General features: G+C 39.6%; 1 protein-coding gene across 5 annotated transcripts in view; it reads right to left on the bottom strand.

The window, feature by feature from the left end:
- SMURF2 (SMAD specific E3 ubiquitin protein ligase 2) overlaps positions 1-18,555 on the bottom strand; it is a 117,970-nt gene that overhangs the window by 23,278 nt on the left and 76,137 nt on the right. For all 5 annotated transcript variants that reach the window (XM_074020121.1, XM_015438717.4, XM_015438718.4 and 2 more), the window contains 3 exons: positions 15,963-16,165; positions 13,365-13,449; positions 6,970-7,128 (listed from right to left, as the gene is read on the bottom strand). In XM_074020121.1, coding sequence (XP_073876222.1) covers positions 6,970-7,128; positions 13,365-13,449; positions 15,963-16,165 — 447 coding nt within the window. The remainder of the gene's footprint in view (positions 1-6,969; positions 7,129-13,364; positions 13,450-15,962; positions 16,166-18,555) is intronic.

Consider the following 18,555-nt stretch of genomic DNA (forward strand, 5'->3'; position numbering starts at 1 on the left):
TTCACATCAGATACAAAAAGTAACTCAAAATGGATTGCAGACATCAATGTAAAATCTAAAGCCATAAAACTTCTAAACACAGGAGAAAATTTATGACATACATTAGTCAATTAATGATTTCTTAGAGATAACACCAAAAGCACAATCCATGAAAGAACAAATGGATAAACAGAACATCCATTTTTAATTTTTTTTTTTAAAGAGGCAGGGTCTTGCCTAGGCTGGCCCTGAACTCCTGGCTCAAGTGATCCTCCTGTCTCAGCCTCCTGGTAGCCAGAACTACAGGCACACAACACCATCCCTGGCTTAAAGAAAATTGCTGCTCTTCAAAAGACACTGTTTAGGAAAACTAAAAGACTAGTCAAGTCACAGACTAGGAGAAGACTTTTGGAAGCATATATCTGATATGTAAATATCTAAAGAAACTCAAAACTCAACAAAAATCTGAGCTGCTCGATTTGGGAGGGCTGGGGACATGGCAAAAGATTCCACCAAAGAAGCCATTCTACTCCTAGGTTATTTATTTAACCAAGAGAAATGACAGCATATGTCCACACAAAGACTTGCACATATGTGTTCATAATACTTTTATCTGTCAAAGTGAAACACTGGAAAACAACCCAAATGTCCATCAGTAGAGAAATGAATAAACTGTGGAATACCCATACAATGGAATACCAGCACCAATAAAAAGAAATGAACTATATATGCAACGACAGCGATGAATCTCAAGATTGTGTGAGTAAAAGAAATCATACTGCACGATTCCATTTATCTAGAAAATGCAAACTAATACACTGACAGAAAGCAGGGCAGTAGTTGGCTGGAGATGGGGTGTTATGGGTTGAGCTGTGTGTCTCCCAAAAAGATATGCTGAAGTCTCAACATCTGGTCAACCTGTGGATTTGACCTTATTTGGAAATAAGGTCTCTGCAGATATAATCAAGGTAAGGTAAGATCATACTGGATTAGGATGGCCTTAAATCCAAAAACTGATGCCTTTATATAAGAAGAGGGAAATTAGGATACATACATACAGGAAAGAAGACTATGGGAAGACAGAAAACAAAGATTGGAGCAATTTGTCTATAAGCCAAGTAACACCAAAGTTTCCAGAAACCACTGGAAGTTAGGAGAGAGGCATGGAACAGATTCTCTCTCAAAGCCTCCGGAAGGAACTCATTATCACTTATTACAGAGTCAGCCCTTTACCCTGTAGTTCTGCCTCCAGAATTGTGAGAGAATGAATTTCTGTCGTTTTAAGCCACCCAGTTCATGGTATTTTGTAACAGCAGCCCTGGGAAACTAACACAGGGTGGAAGTCCCACAGGGAAGGACAGAAAAAGGAATCACAAAAGGGCAAGAGAAAACTTTTGGGGGTGGTGAATATGTTCACCATCTTCACTGTGGTCATGGTTTCATGGTGTATGTCAAAACTTAAACTGTACACTTTAAATATTCAGTTTATTGTATGTCAATATATTTCAATGAGGCTGGTTTTCAAAAATCCAGTGGACATCAAGCCTCTTCACAAAGCCTCCTGTGAAAGACTAAGCCATGCAAATGGAAAGGTGGCTTAGAGCTGAAGGATAAAACTGACACAGAAGAAAATCCTTTTGGGATGAGGGCAGCTAGCCTGGAACTATTGTTCCTGATGCACTCAGGAAAAAAAAATTTAACTAATCAATAAAGCAGCCTGTCTCTTCAGGTGTACTAGGGTGCAAGGGACAGTTCTGTAAGGGCTGATGCGAGAGTGCAGGCCAGGAAACAGTGGGGGTGCTGGTCTGCTATCCTTTTAGGCCTCTGCCAATGTCTAAAGACTATCAAACAAGCAAATGATTTTCTTGAAATCAAGTAAATCTGATAAGCAGGGAAAAGACTCAAATTGTAATCCCCTTGCCCATAAGCCATCTTTTTCTTTAAAAAGAAAAGCTTCCTTTAAGGGTATAGGGCAGAATATCTTCATGCAATGCCAGTCAAAGGAAGGGAAATAAGTAATTAGTGTTACAGGAATCAAAATAGGAAGGGAAAAAAAAACCCCTCCATAGTCAGACTGGGTGGTTCAAATCCCAGCTCCAGCACCTTTTATGCACCTCTGGACAAGTTTTATAACTGTTTGACACTCCATTTTTCTCACTGGTGAGAAGGAAGTAGCCCAGGATTGCAATGCAGATGACGTGGGCACTCAGAGCATGGTAGTGCAAAAAAAATGTCAGTTACTATAGCTACTATTAAGGCAGTTACTGAGTTAGAAAAACATGCTTTTCAAGCAAAGGAAATGAAAAAAAAAAAAAAAAAAACGGACTAAAATGCTTTCTAAGAAGAATATGCTTCCTTGGCAAAGTTATTTACTAAACTCCAATGACAATGTTTTGCAATAGTTTAACAACACTGTATCCTGTCACTGACAGATTAGATACTGAGGTTTCACAGAAACTACGCAATCTTTAGAACATGTAAAATGACCCCCTTGGAAGAGAATAATGACAGTAATATTGCAGGAGGGATTTGTAAAAAAAAAAAAAGGGGGCTAAGGAAGATTAATGCGTCTGTATAAGAAAGGCTTTAAGTCAAACCAGATATCCTAAAAACGTACATTTATATATAACAGGACCAGGATACACTTCGAAGAGGTAACTTCTTTTGTTGCTTCCTCCTAAAATATTAATTCTCAATTCTTCTCAGCTTAAATACCACGTTCCTCTCTAAAACACGATTTGTCCCACAACATTTTATCTGGCTCAGATAAGCAGGGTCACAATCTGTTGCCTAGGATGAAGTGAAGTGCAGTGTCACGATCATAGCTCACTGTAACCTCCAACTCTTGGGCTCAAAGGATCCTCCTACCCAGCCTCCCAAAGCACTGGGATTACAGGCGTGAGCAACTGTGCCCAGTTCCTCCTGATTATAATGCAGTACTGCCTTTCTCATTTCCTAAATGCTGAAACAGTAAAAACAAAACAAAACAAAACAAAAAACTAGCTAAAAAAAAGTCATCTAAAAATATTTTAGGTTATATAACAATATAACCCAAACATCATAGCACCCTAAAATCCAAAATAAGGGTTAAACTAATTTCATCACTTCAGAATTAGCCTAATAACAATAATCTATATTCTAATGACATTTTTGCCAAAAAATTTCCAAGAGAGAAGAACAATAAAAACCATAATAGATCTACCAAATGAGGTAATAATATATTTGATGGCTCAGAGACCTAGATTCAAAACTCCGTTAACACTCATTTAAACAAAAACCCCCAAATTTAAAAATGTTTAAAAAATAGAAATAAAACATTAATAGAAAAAATGTTCTAACATATCCTGATATGTAAAGATTAATAAATTAACAGTTAGAATTTAAAATTAGCACCTTATGAATCTTTTTTTTTTTTTTTGAGACGGAGTCTCGCTCTGTTGCCCAGGCTGGAGTGCAGTGACGCGATCTCGGCTCACTGCAAGCTCCGCCTCCCAGGTTCACGCCATTCTCCTGCCTCAGCCTCCTGAGTAGCTGGGACTACAGGCGCCCACCACCGCACCTGGCTAATTTTTTGTATTTTTAGTAGAGACGGGGTTTCACTGTGTTAGCCAGGGTGGTCTCGATCTCCTGACCTTGTGATCCACCCGCCTCAGACTCCCAAAGTGCTGGGATTACAGGTGTGGGTCACTGCGCCTGGCCTAATTTTTGTATTTTTAGTAGAGATGCGGTTTCACCATGTTGGCCAGGCTGGTCTCGAACTCCTGACCTTAGGCAATCCGCCTGCCTCAGCCTACCAAAGTGCTGGGATTACAGGCGTTGAGCCACCACACCCAGCCCACATAATGTTTTTTAAGAAGGTTTACCAGTTTGTGTTGGGCTGCATTGAAAGCCGTCCTGGACCCAGCCTAAGGGCCGTGGGTTGGACAAGCTTGACCTAAAGGGATGATCGTGGAGGCAGGAGGTAAATAAAGCACAACCATCTCTTGGAGCTTTCCTGGGCCTCTGAGAGAGCCATACTGGCTCTTCATTATCATTGTATATTTGTCAAGTACTTTGGGTATGTTACATACTAAAGCAGCAAAAATAAATGGGATACGGGTCTTCTTAAGGAATTCAAAGTCCAGTAGGGGAAGCAGAAAGGTAACAAACAATTATCATACAAAAGTAAAACAAAAGCCCTCTGCAGAGTGCTCCAACATCTTTTATTCCTTATCATCTCCCCAAAATCCAATTTGTTGTCCCTATATGCCCTTTAAAAAAACCTAGGCCGGGCACGGAGGCTGACACCTGTAACCCCAGCACTTTGGGAGGCCGAGGCAGGAGGATCACTTAAGGTCAAGAGTTGGAGACCAGCCTGGCTAACACAGTGAAACCTCGTCTCTACTAAAAATACAAAAATTAGCCAGGTGTGGTGGTGGGTGCCTGTAATCCCAGCTACTTGGGAGGCTGAGGCAGAAGAATTGCTTGAACTCAGGACGTGGAGGGTGCAGTGAGTTGAGATCGTGCCATCGCACTCCAGCCTGGGTGACAACAGGGAAACTCCATCTCAAAAAAAAAAAAAAATTCCATACACAAAAGTAAAGTCCACATGGATTAATGACTTCACTGTAAAAGACAAAACTATAAATGTATTAAAAACATTTACTTATAGTTCAAATTTTAAAAGATAAAGATTACATTAGAAAAATGGGCAAAAAGATACAAATTCACAAAACAGTTGATGCAGCTGGTCAATAGGCCAAAGAAAAACTGTTCAAGCTCAACAGACAATGGCAAAAAATTGTGAAGAGGACCTTCACAAAAACAGGAAATCCAAATAGTCAATAAACCTATAAAAAGGTGCGCAACCTCATCAGCAATTAGGCAAATTCAAGTTAAAGTTACAATGGGAAACCATTAAACATCATCAGAACGGCAAAAATTTCGAAGTCCAACAACAGTAAGTACCAGCAAGCTTCTGCAGCAACAGGAACTCACATATTGCTGGTAAAAGACTAAACTGGCATAGCCACTTTAGAAAAGTTGCCTTTATATATTAACGTTGAAGACAGAAATATTCTATGACATAGCAATTCCACCACCAGGCAAGCACCCTAGAGCAGTGTTACTCAAAGGGTGGACTGCAGATGACACTTATTTTGCTCTCTAGGCTATATAGATCCTAATGCACAAAAACAGTGCATACTTCTCTATTTCTTCAGATACTTTTACATTAGGGCTTTCAAATACCTGCGACCTTCATTTGTAAGCAAGGTTTTAGAGTCTTCTATCTACAGTAAGGTAAGACATATTTCAAAGGAGGAACCAAAGATACACATTTTAAATGTTTTCTCCTATTATCCTAAAAAAATTGGTAGCCAGTTCTCATTTAAATTTTTTGCTTTATTAACCTAACTCCAAAAATTAATGAAACAAGGACATTTTCGAAGTCATTTTAAAGAATATTATTGTTTTGTTGTGTTTTTAACATTTTAACACACATAATAAGAACTTTACAAAAGGTGAATGAGGAAGACCAAGCAGGTAATGAACGTCACCATTCATTTAGAGAAGCTAAAATGAAGTATTCTTAGCCTAAAATCCTTGTTGCTATACCACTCTCAGTGTTTTTGCCAGAAGTGTTAAAAAAGACACTTTGCTACTTTGCTTAGTAATGAAGTTTCCTCTTCTCTCTTTTCCTCCTCTTGCCCCCATTCTTCAGAAGGCAATGCTAATAAACAGAATTAGAAGAAATGAGGCAGCTAGAGAGAAAAGAAAAGCAAAGGATGCAAATACACACACAATGTTCAGGAGAGTGCCTCACAGGCAGCTGAAGCCAGAGCATCTGGGTTTGACCCCAGACTTCACTGGCAACATATGTAGTCATGTAACCTCTATGCCTCAGTTTCCTCATCTGTAAAAATGGCAGTAGCTAACTCACGGAGTTTTTCTGAGGATGAAATTACTAATTTGTGGAGTTTTTTTGTTTGTTTGTTTGCTTTTTAAAGACAGAGTCTCACTCTGTTGCCCAAGCTGGAATGACTGGCGCAATCACAGCTCACTGCAGCCATGACCTCCTGAGCTCAAGAGATCCTCCCACCTAGGTGTCCTGAGTAGCTGGGACCACAGGTGCGCACCATCATGACCAGCTAATTTTTAAATTTTCTTTTGAAAGAAGAGGACTCACTATGTTGCCCAGGTTGGTCTTGAACTCCTAGGCTCAAGTGATCCTCCAACCTCAGCCTCTCAAAGTGCCGGGATTACAACATGATCGACATGCCTGGCCTTACTAACACATGTAAAGTATAAAAAACAATGCTTGGCACACAATAAGTGCTACTGAAGTGTTAGCCATTAATATAAATTATTAATAATTTTGTTTTACAATGGCAACACAGAATTAGCCTGTTCAACCCCTACTTCTGCTGTCAAGATACTGCCTCTGTAAAAGACCACCTTGGGCACCTCTGATAACCCTTTTCCTAACATTCCAAGATAGGTTCCTACTTAAAAGCATAGTAGGTTTAAAAAACTCATATCAGAGTAAACCTTGTCACACTCTTACATAAATTTTGCTCAACAAAAGTAAATTACAATTGATGAAAGAAGATGTTCTTTCTTTCTTTTTTTTTTTTTTTAAAGAGACAGGGTCTCCATCTGTCACCCAGGCTGGAGTTGGAGTGGTGTGATCATAGTTCACTGCAGCCTCAAACTCCTGGGCTCAGGAGATTCTCCTGCCTCAGTTTCCCAAATAGCTAGGACTGCAGGCATGTACCACCACATCCAGCTAATTTTTTAATTTAAAAAACTTTTTTTTTTTAATAGAGACGAGGTCTCACTATGTTGACCAGGCTAGTCTCAAACCCCTGGCCTCAAGTGGTCCTGCTGCCTCGGACTCCCAAAGCACTGGGATTAAAGGCATGAGCTACTGCACCCAGCCTCACATTTATTATTGAAAGCATCTATCTGTTTGATCTTCCCATTTTAACATGTATTGTTTCAAAAACTTACTTTAAAACTAAATGCAAGTTAGCAGAGAGCCGAGGATCTGTAAATTGTGTTGTTCTGTTGTTATGGTCAACGAAATAAACTCTGCCTGTTGCCGTATTACGGATCTCCCATCCAGGAGGCAATGGACCAAGCTCTTCACAATTGATGTTGCTAAGATCCCTGCAAAAACAAATATAAAATAAAAAATACCTCATTGCTGGCCCTTCTCAACCAAGCAAGTGTAAATGACACAGAACAATTCCACAAAGTCTGAGAAAATGTATTGTTTCAGAAACTTGAGATGTTCAACTGGAATCTTTAATTCCCAATGGTTTAACAAACTCGCATCTTCAAAGCCCAATCCATAAATGGCTCAGAAAAACTTATCACATAGCCTACATTTTTTAGTAAGTTCCTAGGCTTTAATGTAATACAGATTTAAACTAATATAAAATCAATCACAGTATTTGCCAACATAAAATGTATTTCAATACGTGTTTGACAGGAAATAATTTTACAAGTGTCAGTGATATCAAGAATTAAATGCTCTCTAAAATTTCCCTTCATTTCTTTACTATACCATAAAATTTGCATAAAATGTCCATCCCATGATTAATTTTAAGCTCTCCAACAAAGCAAAACTGGAAATGTTACTGAAATTATGATCCTGAAAAAAATCACAGCATATTTTTAAAGAATAAGCTGCAATTCTAAAATCTGTAGTTAGTCAATGAAGAACCTGTTTAAGATACATTACCAAGAGTGCTCTAAGGGTTACCACTGCAATAAGAAAAGCTAAGATTTTTAATGGACCAAAGACTATTGTTATTATATTACACATTCTTAAAATACTAGTATATATAGACAAGGATTTATAGCGTCTTAAAGAATGAGTTAAGCAGCTTCCAGGTTGGTGAACACACTGAGGTACCGGGATAGTGGTCTGACCAGAGAGGGCATGGTAGCTCCTTGCCCTCCCCGCATACTGTGCCCTAAGCATTGCTTCCATTTGGCTGTTCCAGAGTTGTATTCTCTATAATAAACTGGCAATAGTACTGCAAATTCTTATCCTCTACACTGTTAGAAAAAAATCTTTCAGTGAAGCTTCCAAAGTGTTGAAATTGCTGTTTGTCATCCACCAGAAAAGTCACTGCCTTTGGTGACATAACTGAGATTGCATGTAACAATGTAGGATATGCTCAGGTCATTTCCAGCCTTAAATGAATACTTTAGGCTACCAGAGCCATCTGTAAATACCAAAGAAATGACATACTCTAAAAGTGACCAAGCAAACTCAAGCATCTAGACAGCAAAACTGTTCCTGTGGTCCTCTTTTTATTATTTAAAAAAAAAAAAGAAAAATAAAAAAGCAGCATGTTTAATGTAAATTGAAATTGTAACAGATAATTATAAGTAATGACAAATTTCATCAAAATCACATTTTAAAAGTTAAACTAGAAAAATGTTTTTCCTGAGATGACCTCTCCTTAGTCAGGGTGAAACCAGTGATGGGCACACAGGGACCTAGGTTTGCCGAAGCAATGATTCTGACTTCTACTATAGGTGCTCCAAGAGACTCTTGCTACAGAACAGCTAAAGTGTAGGAAAAAACACTATTTGAAACACTGCTAGTCTCAAAAGAGGCAAGGGAAAGTTCCAAGAATCCTCCTCAAATTAAAAAAAAAGGGGGGGAGTTTGGGGGACTGAGTGAAGCTGGTACCTGAGTGGCAGGTAGGCAGAGGGGCAGGCCAGCAGCAAGACTGCGATAGGAAACCTGAAGCTTCCTCCCCAAGCTGAGAATTCAAAGAGGGAGTTCAGCCTCCCAAATTCAGCCTCCCAAAGTGCTGGGATTATAGGCGTGAGCCACTGTGCCGGTCCCAGATAGATTTTTTAATAGTTTAGAAATGAAAAACAGGAGCTGGAGGCCATTATCCTTAGCAAACTAAAGCAGCAATAGAAAACCAAATACTGCATGTTCTCACTTATAAGTAGGAGCTAAATGAGGAGAACACACGGACACATAGAGAGGAACAACAGGTACTGTGGCCTACCATAAGGGAGAGGATCAGCAAAAATAACTAATGGGTACTACGCTTAGTAGCTGGGTGACAAAATCATCTATACAACAAACCCCCATGACACAAGTTTACCTATAACAAACCTGCACATGTACCCCTGAACTTAAAAGTTAAAAAAAAAAAATTCAAAAAATGAACAATTCTACTGATAAAATGCAGAATTTCATTTCATGTCATTTTATTTAGAATTTTATAAATCTACAGTCATACATGGGAGAGCGCTAAAGCACTGATTAAACGAGCAAAAAACTACAAATAATCTTTGTGTCTCATTGGGAGCTGGTTAAAGAAAAATGGAATGTTATACAGTCATACAAAGTAATACAGATCTGTATTTCAGGACTACAGTCAGTCAGTATGCAATGTAACAAATAACAAGGCATTAGTCATTGTTTTAAAGAGAAATGCAAAACATGATGAAACGAGATTTCTTGGATAAATCTAGGTATCCTGGATATCTTTAAATAAAGTTTGTTTTAAAGAGTCTGACTTTGCAATTTTATAAATATCTTTGAATAGTGATATTCTAATAGAATCTAAATATTTATAGTATACTTTCATAAAAGATCCTCCATACAAAAGGCATGTTTGCTAAAGGATCCTCCAAAACAAACGACACAAGTTTTTAAGGCAATTTGGGGGATACAAAATAAGAAAAATAATCCCAAGTGTTATTTCATAAAATCATCATTCAAACTACATGTCGATACTCAACATGAGATATTCTTAAAGCTTTGCTGAAATCCTTTACTCATTATTAAAAAACTGACATGTTTCCTCTAAAATAAAAGCCTATTACCAACAGTGGTGCTGAAATCTGTCTCAATTTCAATTTCTGTTGCCAGATTACATACTATTCTTTCAACATATAACTCAAGGTCAACTTTCTCACTATTGTAAATCATTTAGTTAAAAAAACATAATCGGCCAGGGGCGGTGGCTCACACCTGTAATCCCAGCACTTTGGGAGGCTGAGGCAGGTGGATCATGAGGTCAGGAGATCGAGACCATCCTGGCTAACAGAGTGAAACCCCGTCTCTACTAAAAATACATTAAAAAAAAAAAAAAGATTATTTTTATTCTATACATTTCCTACAAATAATTTCTAATTATTTTAAAGAAAAGCTTATTATTGACCTTCAACTAGATAAACCAAATCCAAAAAGCTTTTCATAATTTATATAATAAAACTGATTTTGAAAAGTTAGGCCCTTGGATTTTTTTTTTTAGTAAGCTTAAAAAAAAAAAAAAGTAAAATTTCCTCCCCACTACTTTTTATTTATTTAGATATGGAGTCTTGCTCTGTTGCCCAGGCTGGAGTGCCATCATGTGATCTCGGCTCACCACAACCTCCACCTCCCAGGTTCAAGCGATTCTTCTGTCTCAGCCTCCTGAGTAGCTGGGATTACAGGCACATGCCACCATGCCTGTCTAATTTTGTATTTTTAGTAGAGACGGGTTTTCACCATGTTGGCCAGGCTGGTCTTGAACTCCTGACCTCAAGTGATCCTCCCGCCTCAGCCTCCCAAAGTGCTAGGATTACAGGTGTGAGCCACCGTGCTCAGCCCCCACTACTTTTTAAAAACTAACAGCTTATATTGTCAAGACATGGAAATGGCAACCTTGATAAAGTAATGAGTAATAGCACATTCCCTTGGTTGCCACCCTCAAAGGATTCTGAGCTCTATAACACAAAGTAAGACATTTTCATAATTGTAGTTTTATTTATAAATAGAGAGCATCAAAGCAACTCAAGACAAGCTAGTCACATCTGTTTTTTTTTTCCTTTTTTTTTCTTTTGAGACGGAGTCTCGCTCTGTTGCCCAGGCTGGAATACAGTGGTGTGATCTCGGCTCACTGCAAGCTCTGCCTCCCGGGTTCACGCCATTCTCCTGCCTCAGCCTCCTGAGTAGCTGGGACTACAGGCGCCTGCCACCTCGCCGGGCTAGTTTTTTTGTATTTTTTTAGTACAGACGGGGTTTCATCGTGTTTGCCAGGATGGTCTCGATCTCCTGACCTCATGATCCGCCCGTCTCGGCCTCCCAAAGTGCTGGGATTACAGGATTGAGCCACCGCACCCGGCCGTCACATCTGTTTTTGATTCAAATACACAATAGAGTCCTGAGTATAAGCTTTAGGCAGAAAAAAACCCTCTGTGGGTTGTTTTGGGAGGTTTGTTTTGTTTTGGAGGAGGGGGGCTGCTGTGCTTAACATAAAATACCCACAACCTACAAATCCTTTGTATGTGCAACATACAGAGTTGATTTCGAATTTAATTTAGAATTCAAGCTTTTTTCCAGTTTCAACTGGACTACTTGGTACTTTGCATCTATTCATTAAAAAACAACTCAAAATAGGGCCAAGTATGGTGGCTTATGCCTGTAATCCCAGCACTCTGGGAGGCTGAGGTGTGCAGATTGCTTGAGCTCAGGAGTTTGAGACTAGCCTGGGCAACATGGCGTAACCCCATTTCTAATAAAAATACAAAAATTAGTGGGGTATTGTGGCTCATGCCTGTAGTCCCAGTTACTCAAGAGGCTGACGTGGGAGGATGGCTTGAACCCAGGAGGCAGAGGTTGCAGTGAGCCAGGACTGCACTACTGCTCTCCAGCCTGGACAGCAGAGCCAGATCCTGTCTCAAAAAAAGGGAGGGAAGAAGGGAGGGAGGAAGAAAACAATGTTCCAAAAATTATGGTAAATCACTAAATTCACTTGTGTGTCATTTCATCTTTTTGAAGTTAAAAGTAATTGACATTTTGGTTAGTAAATGCAGTATCTGCAGCTGAAATACAAAAGTCTGGATATTTAAATTAAATTAGGGCCAGGCAGAGTGGCTCGTGCCTATAATCCCAGCACTTTGATAGGTCGAAGCGAGAGAATCACCTGAGGTTAGGTGTTCATGACAAGCCTGGACAACATGGCAAAACCCCATCTCTACTAAAAATACAAAAATTAGCTGGGTGTGGTGGCAGGTGTCTGTAATCCCAGCTACTCAGGAGGCTGAGGCAGGAGAATCACTTGAACCCGGGAGGCGGAGGTTGCAGTGAGCCAACATTGCACCACTGCACTCCAGCCTGGGCAACAGAATGAGACTCCGTCTCAAAAACATTAATTAAATTATGTTGTTTTCTAAAAATGAAATTTTAATAAGGAACACATAAAGGAACATTGAATACATTTATGAGGTTAAATTTTTTAAAGGTTTTTTTTTTATTAAGCTGAACCATATTAAGAGTATCAACCTACTACGCTTTTTTAAAGGGTATGTGTTCTATGTTTCTCCCCAGGTCAATTTTCTTTTTCTATCCGTTTTTTTTTGTTTGTTTGTTTGTTTTTTTGAGAAAGGTCTCGCTCTGTCACCCAGACTAGAGTGTAGTGGTGTGATCTCGGCTCACTGCAACCTCCGCCTCCCACCTTAGCTTCGCAAGCAGCTGGGACTACACAAATTTTCTTTCTCTTTTTTTGAAATGGGGTCTTGCTCTGTCACCCAGGCTGGAGTACTATAGTGCGACCAAGGCTCACTGTCACTTCAACATCCACAGCTCAAGCAATCCTCTTGCCTCAGCCTCCCAAGCAACTGGGACCACAGATGTGCTCCACCACATATGGCTGATTTTTAATTTTTGGTAGAGACCGGGTGTATGTTGCTAGGACTGGTCTCAAACTCCTGGGGCTCAAGTGATCCTTATGCCTCAGCCTCCTGAAGTGTTGGGAATATAGGTGAGAGCCACTCTGCTCTGCTTGGTGCCCTAGGACAAGTTTCAAACTCCTAAAAGATCCATGTTTTTATTCCACTCTTTTTTTTTTTTTTGAGACAGAGTCTCGCTCTGTGACCAGGCTGGAGAGCTGTGACATGATCTCAGCTCGCTGCAACCTCCACCTCCCTGGGTTCAAGCAATTCTCCTGCCTCAGCCACCTGAGTAGCTGGGACTATAGGCACGCGCCACCATGCCCACCTAAGTTTTGTAGTTTTAGTAGAGATGGGGTTTCACCATGTTGGCCAGGATGGTTTTGATCTCTTGACCTCGTGATTTGCCCACCTCGGCCTCCCAAAGTGCTGGGATTACAGGTGTGAGCCACCACGCCTGGCCTATTCTACTTTTCTTAAGGGGAAGCAGGGGAGGATGGCTAGGAACTGGTGAGGGAGGGGAGAACTGAGGTGGGATTGCAGAGAAGTAGGCGAGACTTTCTGCTAAATGTCGAAACTGCAATAACTATCAGAAGAGTCAAACTTTTACATTAACTATTTTTAAAAGGTAAAAATTTCTTAAAAATCAAAGAAATCCTAGGTGAAATGGCTCTTTGATAGTCTAAAGAGTACTTAAAATATGTACTTACCTGGGCACTCTTGGATCATGCCATGTGCTCACACCAGTCTGCGTATGTAAGAAATACACCTGACCTTGTTGCGTTGTCCTCTGTTCTGTAAAATTAATAAACACTGATAACAAAAACATTCAGAATGTCCGGATCAAAGACAGTTATATACACTAAGATGATACACTAGTAGGAAAAAATCTCCAAATTACCAATCTATTTTATTTATTATCAAAAAAGGGCTTTACAAATCATTTGTTCTGTCTCTTGGAAACAATTTTACAAATGATAAGGGCCATGGGTCAGCTATCTAAAAGCAAACTAAACTTATAACGTGGCTCAAATACTAAATATGTTGCAATGGAAAACAAATCAAGATTGTCACAATACTAATAATTAAAAGATTTTAAATGAGGTATAAAAGGCTCTGAGAAAGAGGCTGGCCAACATTGGGAAGATCTGAGGAAAAACTTACGGAAATTTTCAAAGAGTCTGGAGGTTGATAACGCTTACTATGCCTAATTTTATACCAAAACTTACGTTTTCTCTTTGCTAGACAAAGGTGTATTCTCAAGATTACATTTGAGCTCAAAGAGAAGCAAAACAGTGAGATACTAGGAAGACATTCTATGTCATAAACAGATAGAGATGGAAAAATAGCCAAATTAGAAAGAGCAAGCATGCACACTGGGGAGAAAAAAAGTCAAGGACAAAATGAACTCAAAGCCCTTGGAAAGACAGAGGAAAGGCCAGGGTGAAGAGAACAACCTATAAAAGCATTTCTTTTTTTTTTTTTTTTTTTTTTGAGACAGAGTCTTGCTCTGTAGCCCGGGCTGGAGTGCAGTGGCCGGATCTCAGCTCACTGCAAGCTCCGCCTCCCGGGTTTAGGCCATTCTCCTGCCTCAGCCTCCGGAGTAGCTGGGACTACAGGCGCCCGCCACCTCGCCCGGCTAGTTTTTTTTGTATTTTTAGTAGAGACGGGGTTTCACGGTGTTAGCCAGGATGGTCTTGATCTCCTGACCTCGTGATCCGCCCGTCTCGGCCTCCCAAAGTGCTGGGATTACAGGCTTGAGCCACCGCGCCTGGCCAAAAGCATTTCTTTATGGTGGGTTTTGTTTTGTCTTTTTTTTTAAAACAACAGAACCACTTTTCTTTAAATAAAATCTAATGAGAAACTTCAATACATAAAACAATAAAACTATTACTAATATTTATTAGTATAAATCTAATTTGTTTATAAACATATAAAGTCAACAAATTTAAACTTTAAACTTTCACAAATTATAAACAAAATCATATTATTATAGAGGACAGCCATAATAATTTCAGCCTTGGTATCTATTTTATTTTTATGTTGTGGTTGTACAATTTTTAAAATTCAAATCACAGAAATATTGTAAAAGTATAACCACTCCCACTCTAAAGAGCTTGCCTTCTAATCTCCAAGAGAAATGGCAGGAGAAAATTTCTTCTCAGGTCTGAACACTGATAATTACAGTTAAAATCTACCGTGCCAAACACTGTGCCAGTGTTTCACATGAGATTAGGTATCATTGATTTCTTGCAACAAACTTAGATGGTTGATGCTATTATTTTCCCCTATGAAGGATAAAACTGAGGCTCAAAGAGGTTAAATGATGTGTTCAGTGTTACATGGCAACACCAGGATATGAACCTAGGTCCTAGGTCTTTCAAGCCTGTAATTTAATGATTGTGCTAAAAGTTAACCTCTGAGTCATAGCACAGTTAATGGACAAATTTTTTCAAATTAAAGAGCTAAAATACATTTAAAACTAAAATGAGAATCATGCATTTGCGGAAGAGTTTTTAAAAATATCCTTGAGTAAAATAAAACTTAGGTGTGGCAATTCGCAATGTTGGTTATTAGGTGTCAACATCAATCCAAAGTGGTTTATCTACAGTCTGTTAAGAGGGCAAGGATGTAAGTAACCTTGGTGAGCTTTTGGCAAGCAAGGAGAGGAAGTCAAGTTTAGACTATATACAAGTATTCACAAGATGGTATTAATTTAGAAACTTCTGTATTCTATTAGGAGAAGACTCATGTTATCTTCCACATGAAATTTTATAATCTAGGATTTTATATAAGATTGTAATCATTTTATACAAACAGAAGTGACTCAATCATTTATAACAATCCACTCAGATAATCCAAAATTATAGACAATATAAATATATGATCAGAAATATGCCTTTGAAATTATTTCTAAATATATGTCTAAAAAATTACATCGTAGGTTGAACTTCAGATTACTGTTATCAGTAACAATACCATCTTACCTTTCTATTCAGTGCCTATTTACAAAATAGTCTCACTTCATCTCGTATGCTTCTCACACTACCTTTGTTATAAACTAGTCATCTCACTTCATGATAAAAGAGCACAAACGCTGAGGCTGAATGACGAGTGCAAGGTCAAACTGTTGGCTGGGTAGTCATCTACCACTTCAAAGACTTTTCAAAGTTGGGAGGTTTTATATTTATTTTCATGCAGAATCCCTAAGCCCAGATTAATAACTTTTTCAAAATATATTTTCTGACTTCCTCAGCAAGCTGAAATCAGTAAACCACATTTTATTTTTCCTTTGCTAGTTGTCGTACCATAGCCTTCTGGTAGGTCTGGAGGAGTATGTAAATGTGTCCTGCTCATGTAATTTCTATGTCGTTGTGACCTGACTCTCCTCTCTGCCAGCCTGGGATCTGAAGACTGTCCACACGTTGCACCATTTGTTCCACTAATTGGAGTGTTCTCATCAACAAAGCAGCTAAGAGGTCTGCCAGGGCTAGAATATTCGGATGCCGGTCTATTGAAAATTAACAAGGAAAAGACATTATCAATTTAGATATCGAAAGTAGAGTTCTCTAGACAATATATATACTGCAGTAACAATCACTTATCATATCTGAAAACACAATGACTAATACAAGTGTAACGACTTCAAGAACTGAGTAAAAGCAAATCTGAAGTCTCTAAGCACCAAAGAAACACAAATGATAAGCACGTCAACTATGTATTTAAATGACTTTATTTTAATGACATTTGATATAAAATCCACATATATCTGTGGATGTAAGACTGGTTTACAAACTACTGCTAGATCTAGCTACAGCCTCTCTCTCAGATCTGACTTCCCACCATTCTCCCTCCCACTCTGCTTCTGCCACACTCATATCGTTCTGTTCCTTGAACTTGCCGAGGTCATTCCACCTGAGAGCAGTTGCTCTTCCTTCCACCTGGCATATTCTTTTCTCCCACTCTTCCCAGGCCTGGCTCTTTTTTGTCATTCAAATCAGTTTATTATTGCCTCCTAAGAGGTCCCTCGGACCTCCCAATCTAAAAAAGTCACTCAGTCCTTTGACAACACATCACAAAAGGGAAGAAGACAGTTTGTCTCTTTAAGGAGCTTCCAGTCTACTATTGCAGATCTTCCAAAATAAAAAATAATCAAGAGTTCATTCTTAAATTAACATGAACGGGTATGGTGGCTCACACGTGTAATCCCAGCACTTTGGGAGACCGAGGCGAGTGGATCACTTGGGGTCAGGAGTTTGAGACCAGCCTGGCCAACATAGTGAAACCCCATCTCTGCTAAAAATACAAAAATTAGCCAGGCGTGGGGGCGGGCGCCTGTAGTCCCAGCTACTTGGGAGGCTGAGGCACGAGAACTGCTTGAACCTGGGAGGCAGAGGTTGCAGTGGACAGAGGTTGCAGTAAGCTGAGATCACACCACTGCACTCCAGCCTAGGCAACAGAGCAGGACTGTCTCAAAAAAAAAAAAAAATTAGCATTTAAAACAACAATCATCCTTACATACACGTAGAAATTAAAGTTAATTTTACTGGTTAAATGAGTCGGAAGGAAATGGGTGTTCAAGTGAAACCCTGAACACTGACACAAGTACATATTCATTTGTGCTCACATATAATAAAAATGGGTACTTCAATAAATTCCTTGGCAGTTTAATACTAGAAATGCAGCTTGGCAACATGAGCTGGCTTTTACCTGAGAATCATAATGTTAACGAGAAAATTTTGTGATCCAATGAGTTAAGCAATTAGTTGTGTATAAATAAAAGTAGGTGCAGCTAATGAAAAGAATTTGGTATTTTATGTCTCGTGCCAGTCCTGCTCAAGAGGGGGAAAAACAGGCAAAACAAAACATTGCACAAGATGGCAAATTTTGTTCTCACTTAAAAGAGTGGGGAGAAGGGGATTCAGCCAAGTAGACTATTTGTTTTTGGTTACTTCAAAAGCACCTCTTTGCAGTTTCCAAAATTATCTTGCATCCCAATGTCTTTATACAGTAAGCTCCATGAAGTGACTATACTTGACACTCTTCAAGATTTAGTTCAGAGATTCCTCTGCTTATCAATTTAATTCATTCAATAATTTTATTTTATATTTTTGAGACTGAGTCTCGCTCTATTGCCCAGGCTGGAGTACAGTGGTACAATCTCGGTTCACTGCAACCTCCACCTCCTGGGTTCAAGCAGTTCTCCTGCCTCAGCCTCCTGAGTAGCTGGGATTACAGGCACCCACCAACACGCCCAGCTAATTTTTGTATTTTTAGTAGAGACGGGGTTTCTCCATGTTGGCCAGGCTGGTCTCAAACTCCTGACCTCAAGTGATCCGCCCACCCTGGACTCCCGAAGTGTTGGGATTACAGGTGTGAGCCACCATGCCCGGGCAATTTTTTTTTTTTTTTCTTTTTGAGATGGAGTCTCATTCTGTCACTCAGGCTACAGTACACTGGCACAGTCTCGGCTCACTGCAACCTCCACTACTCGTGTTCAAAAAATCCTCCCATCTCAACATCCCAAGTAGCTGGGACCACAAGTACATGCCACATGCCCAGCAAAAATTTTTTTTTTTTTTGAGACCAGAGTCTCGCTCTGTTGCCCAGTCTCACTCTGTTGCCCAGCTCACTGCAAGCTCTGCCTCCTGGGTTCACGCCATTCTCCTGTCTCAGCCTCCCGAGTAGCTGGGACAAAAGGCGCCCACCACCACGCCCGGCTAATTTCTTTTTTGTATTTTTTTTTTTAGTAGAGATGGGGTTTCACCGTGTTGGCCAGGATGGTCTCGATCTCCTGACCTCAAGATCTGCCCACCTTGGCCTCCCAAATTGCTGGGATTACAGGTGTGAGCCATTGCACCCGGCCATGCCTGGCTAATTTTTTTGGTAGAGAGCGTCCCC

Source organism: Macaca fascicularis, chromosome 16, assembly GCF_037993035.2.
Source record: "Macaca fascicularis isolate 582-1 chromosome 16, T2T-MFA8v1.1".
Classification (NCBI taxonomy): Eukaryota; Metazoa; Chordata; class Mammalia; order Primates; family Cercopithecidae; genus Macaca; species Macaca fascicularis.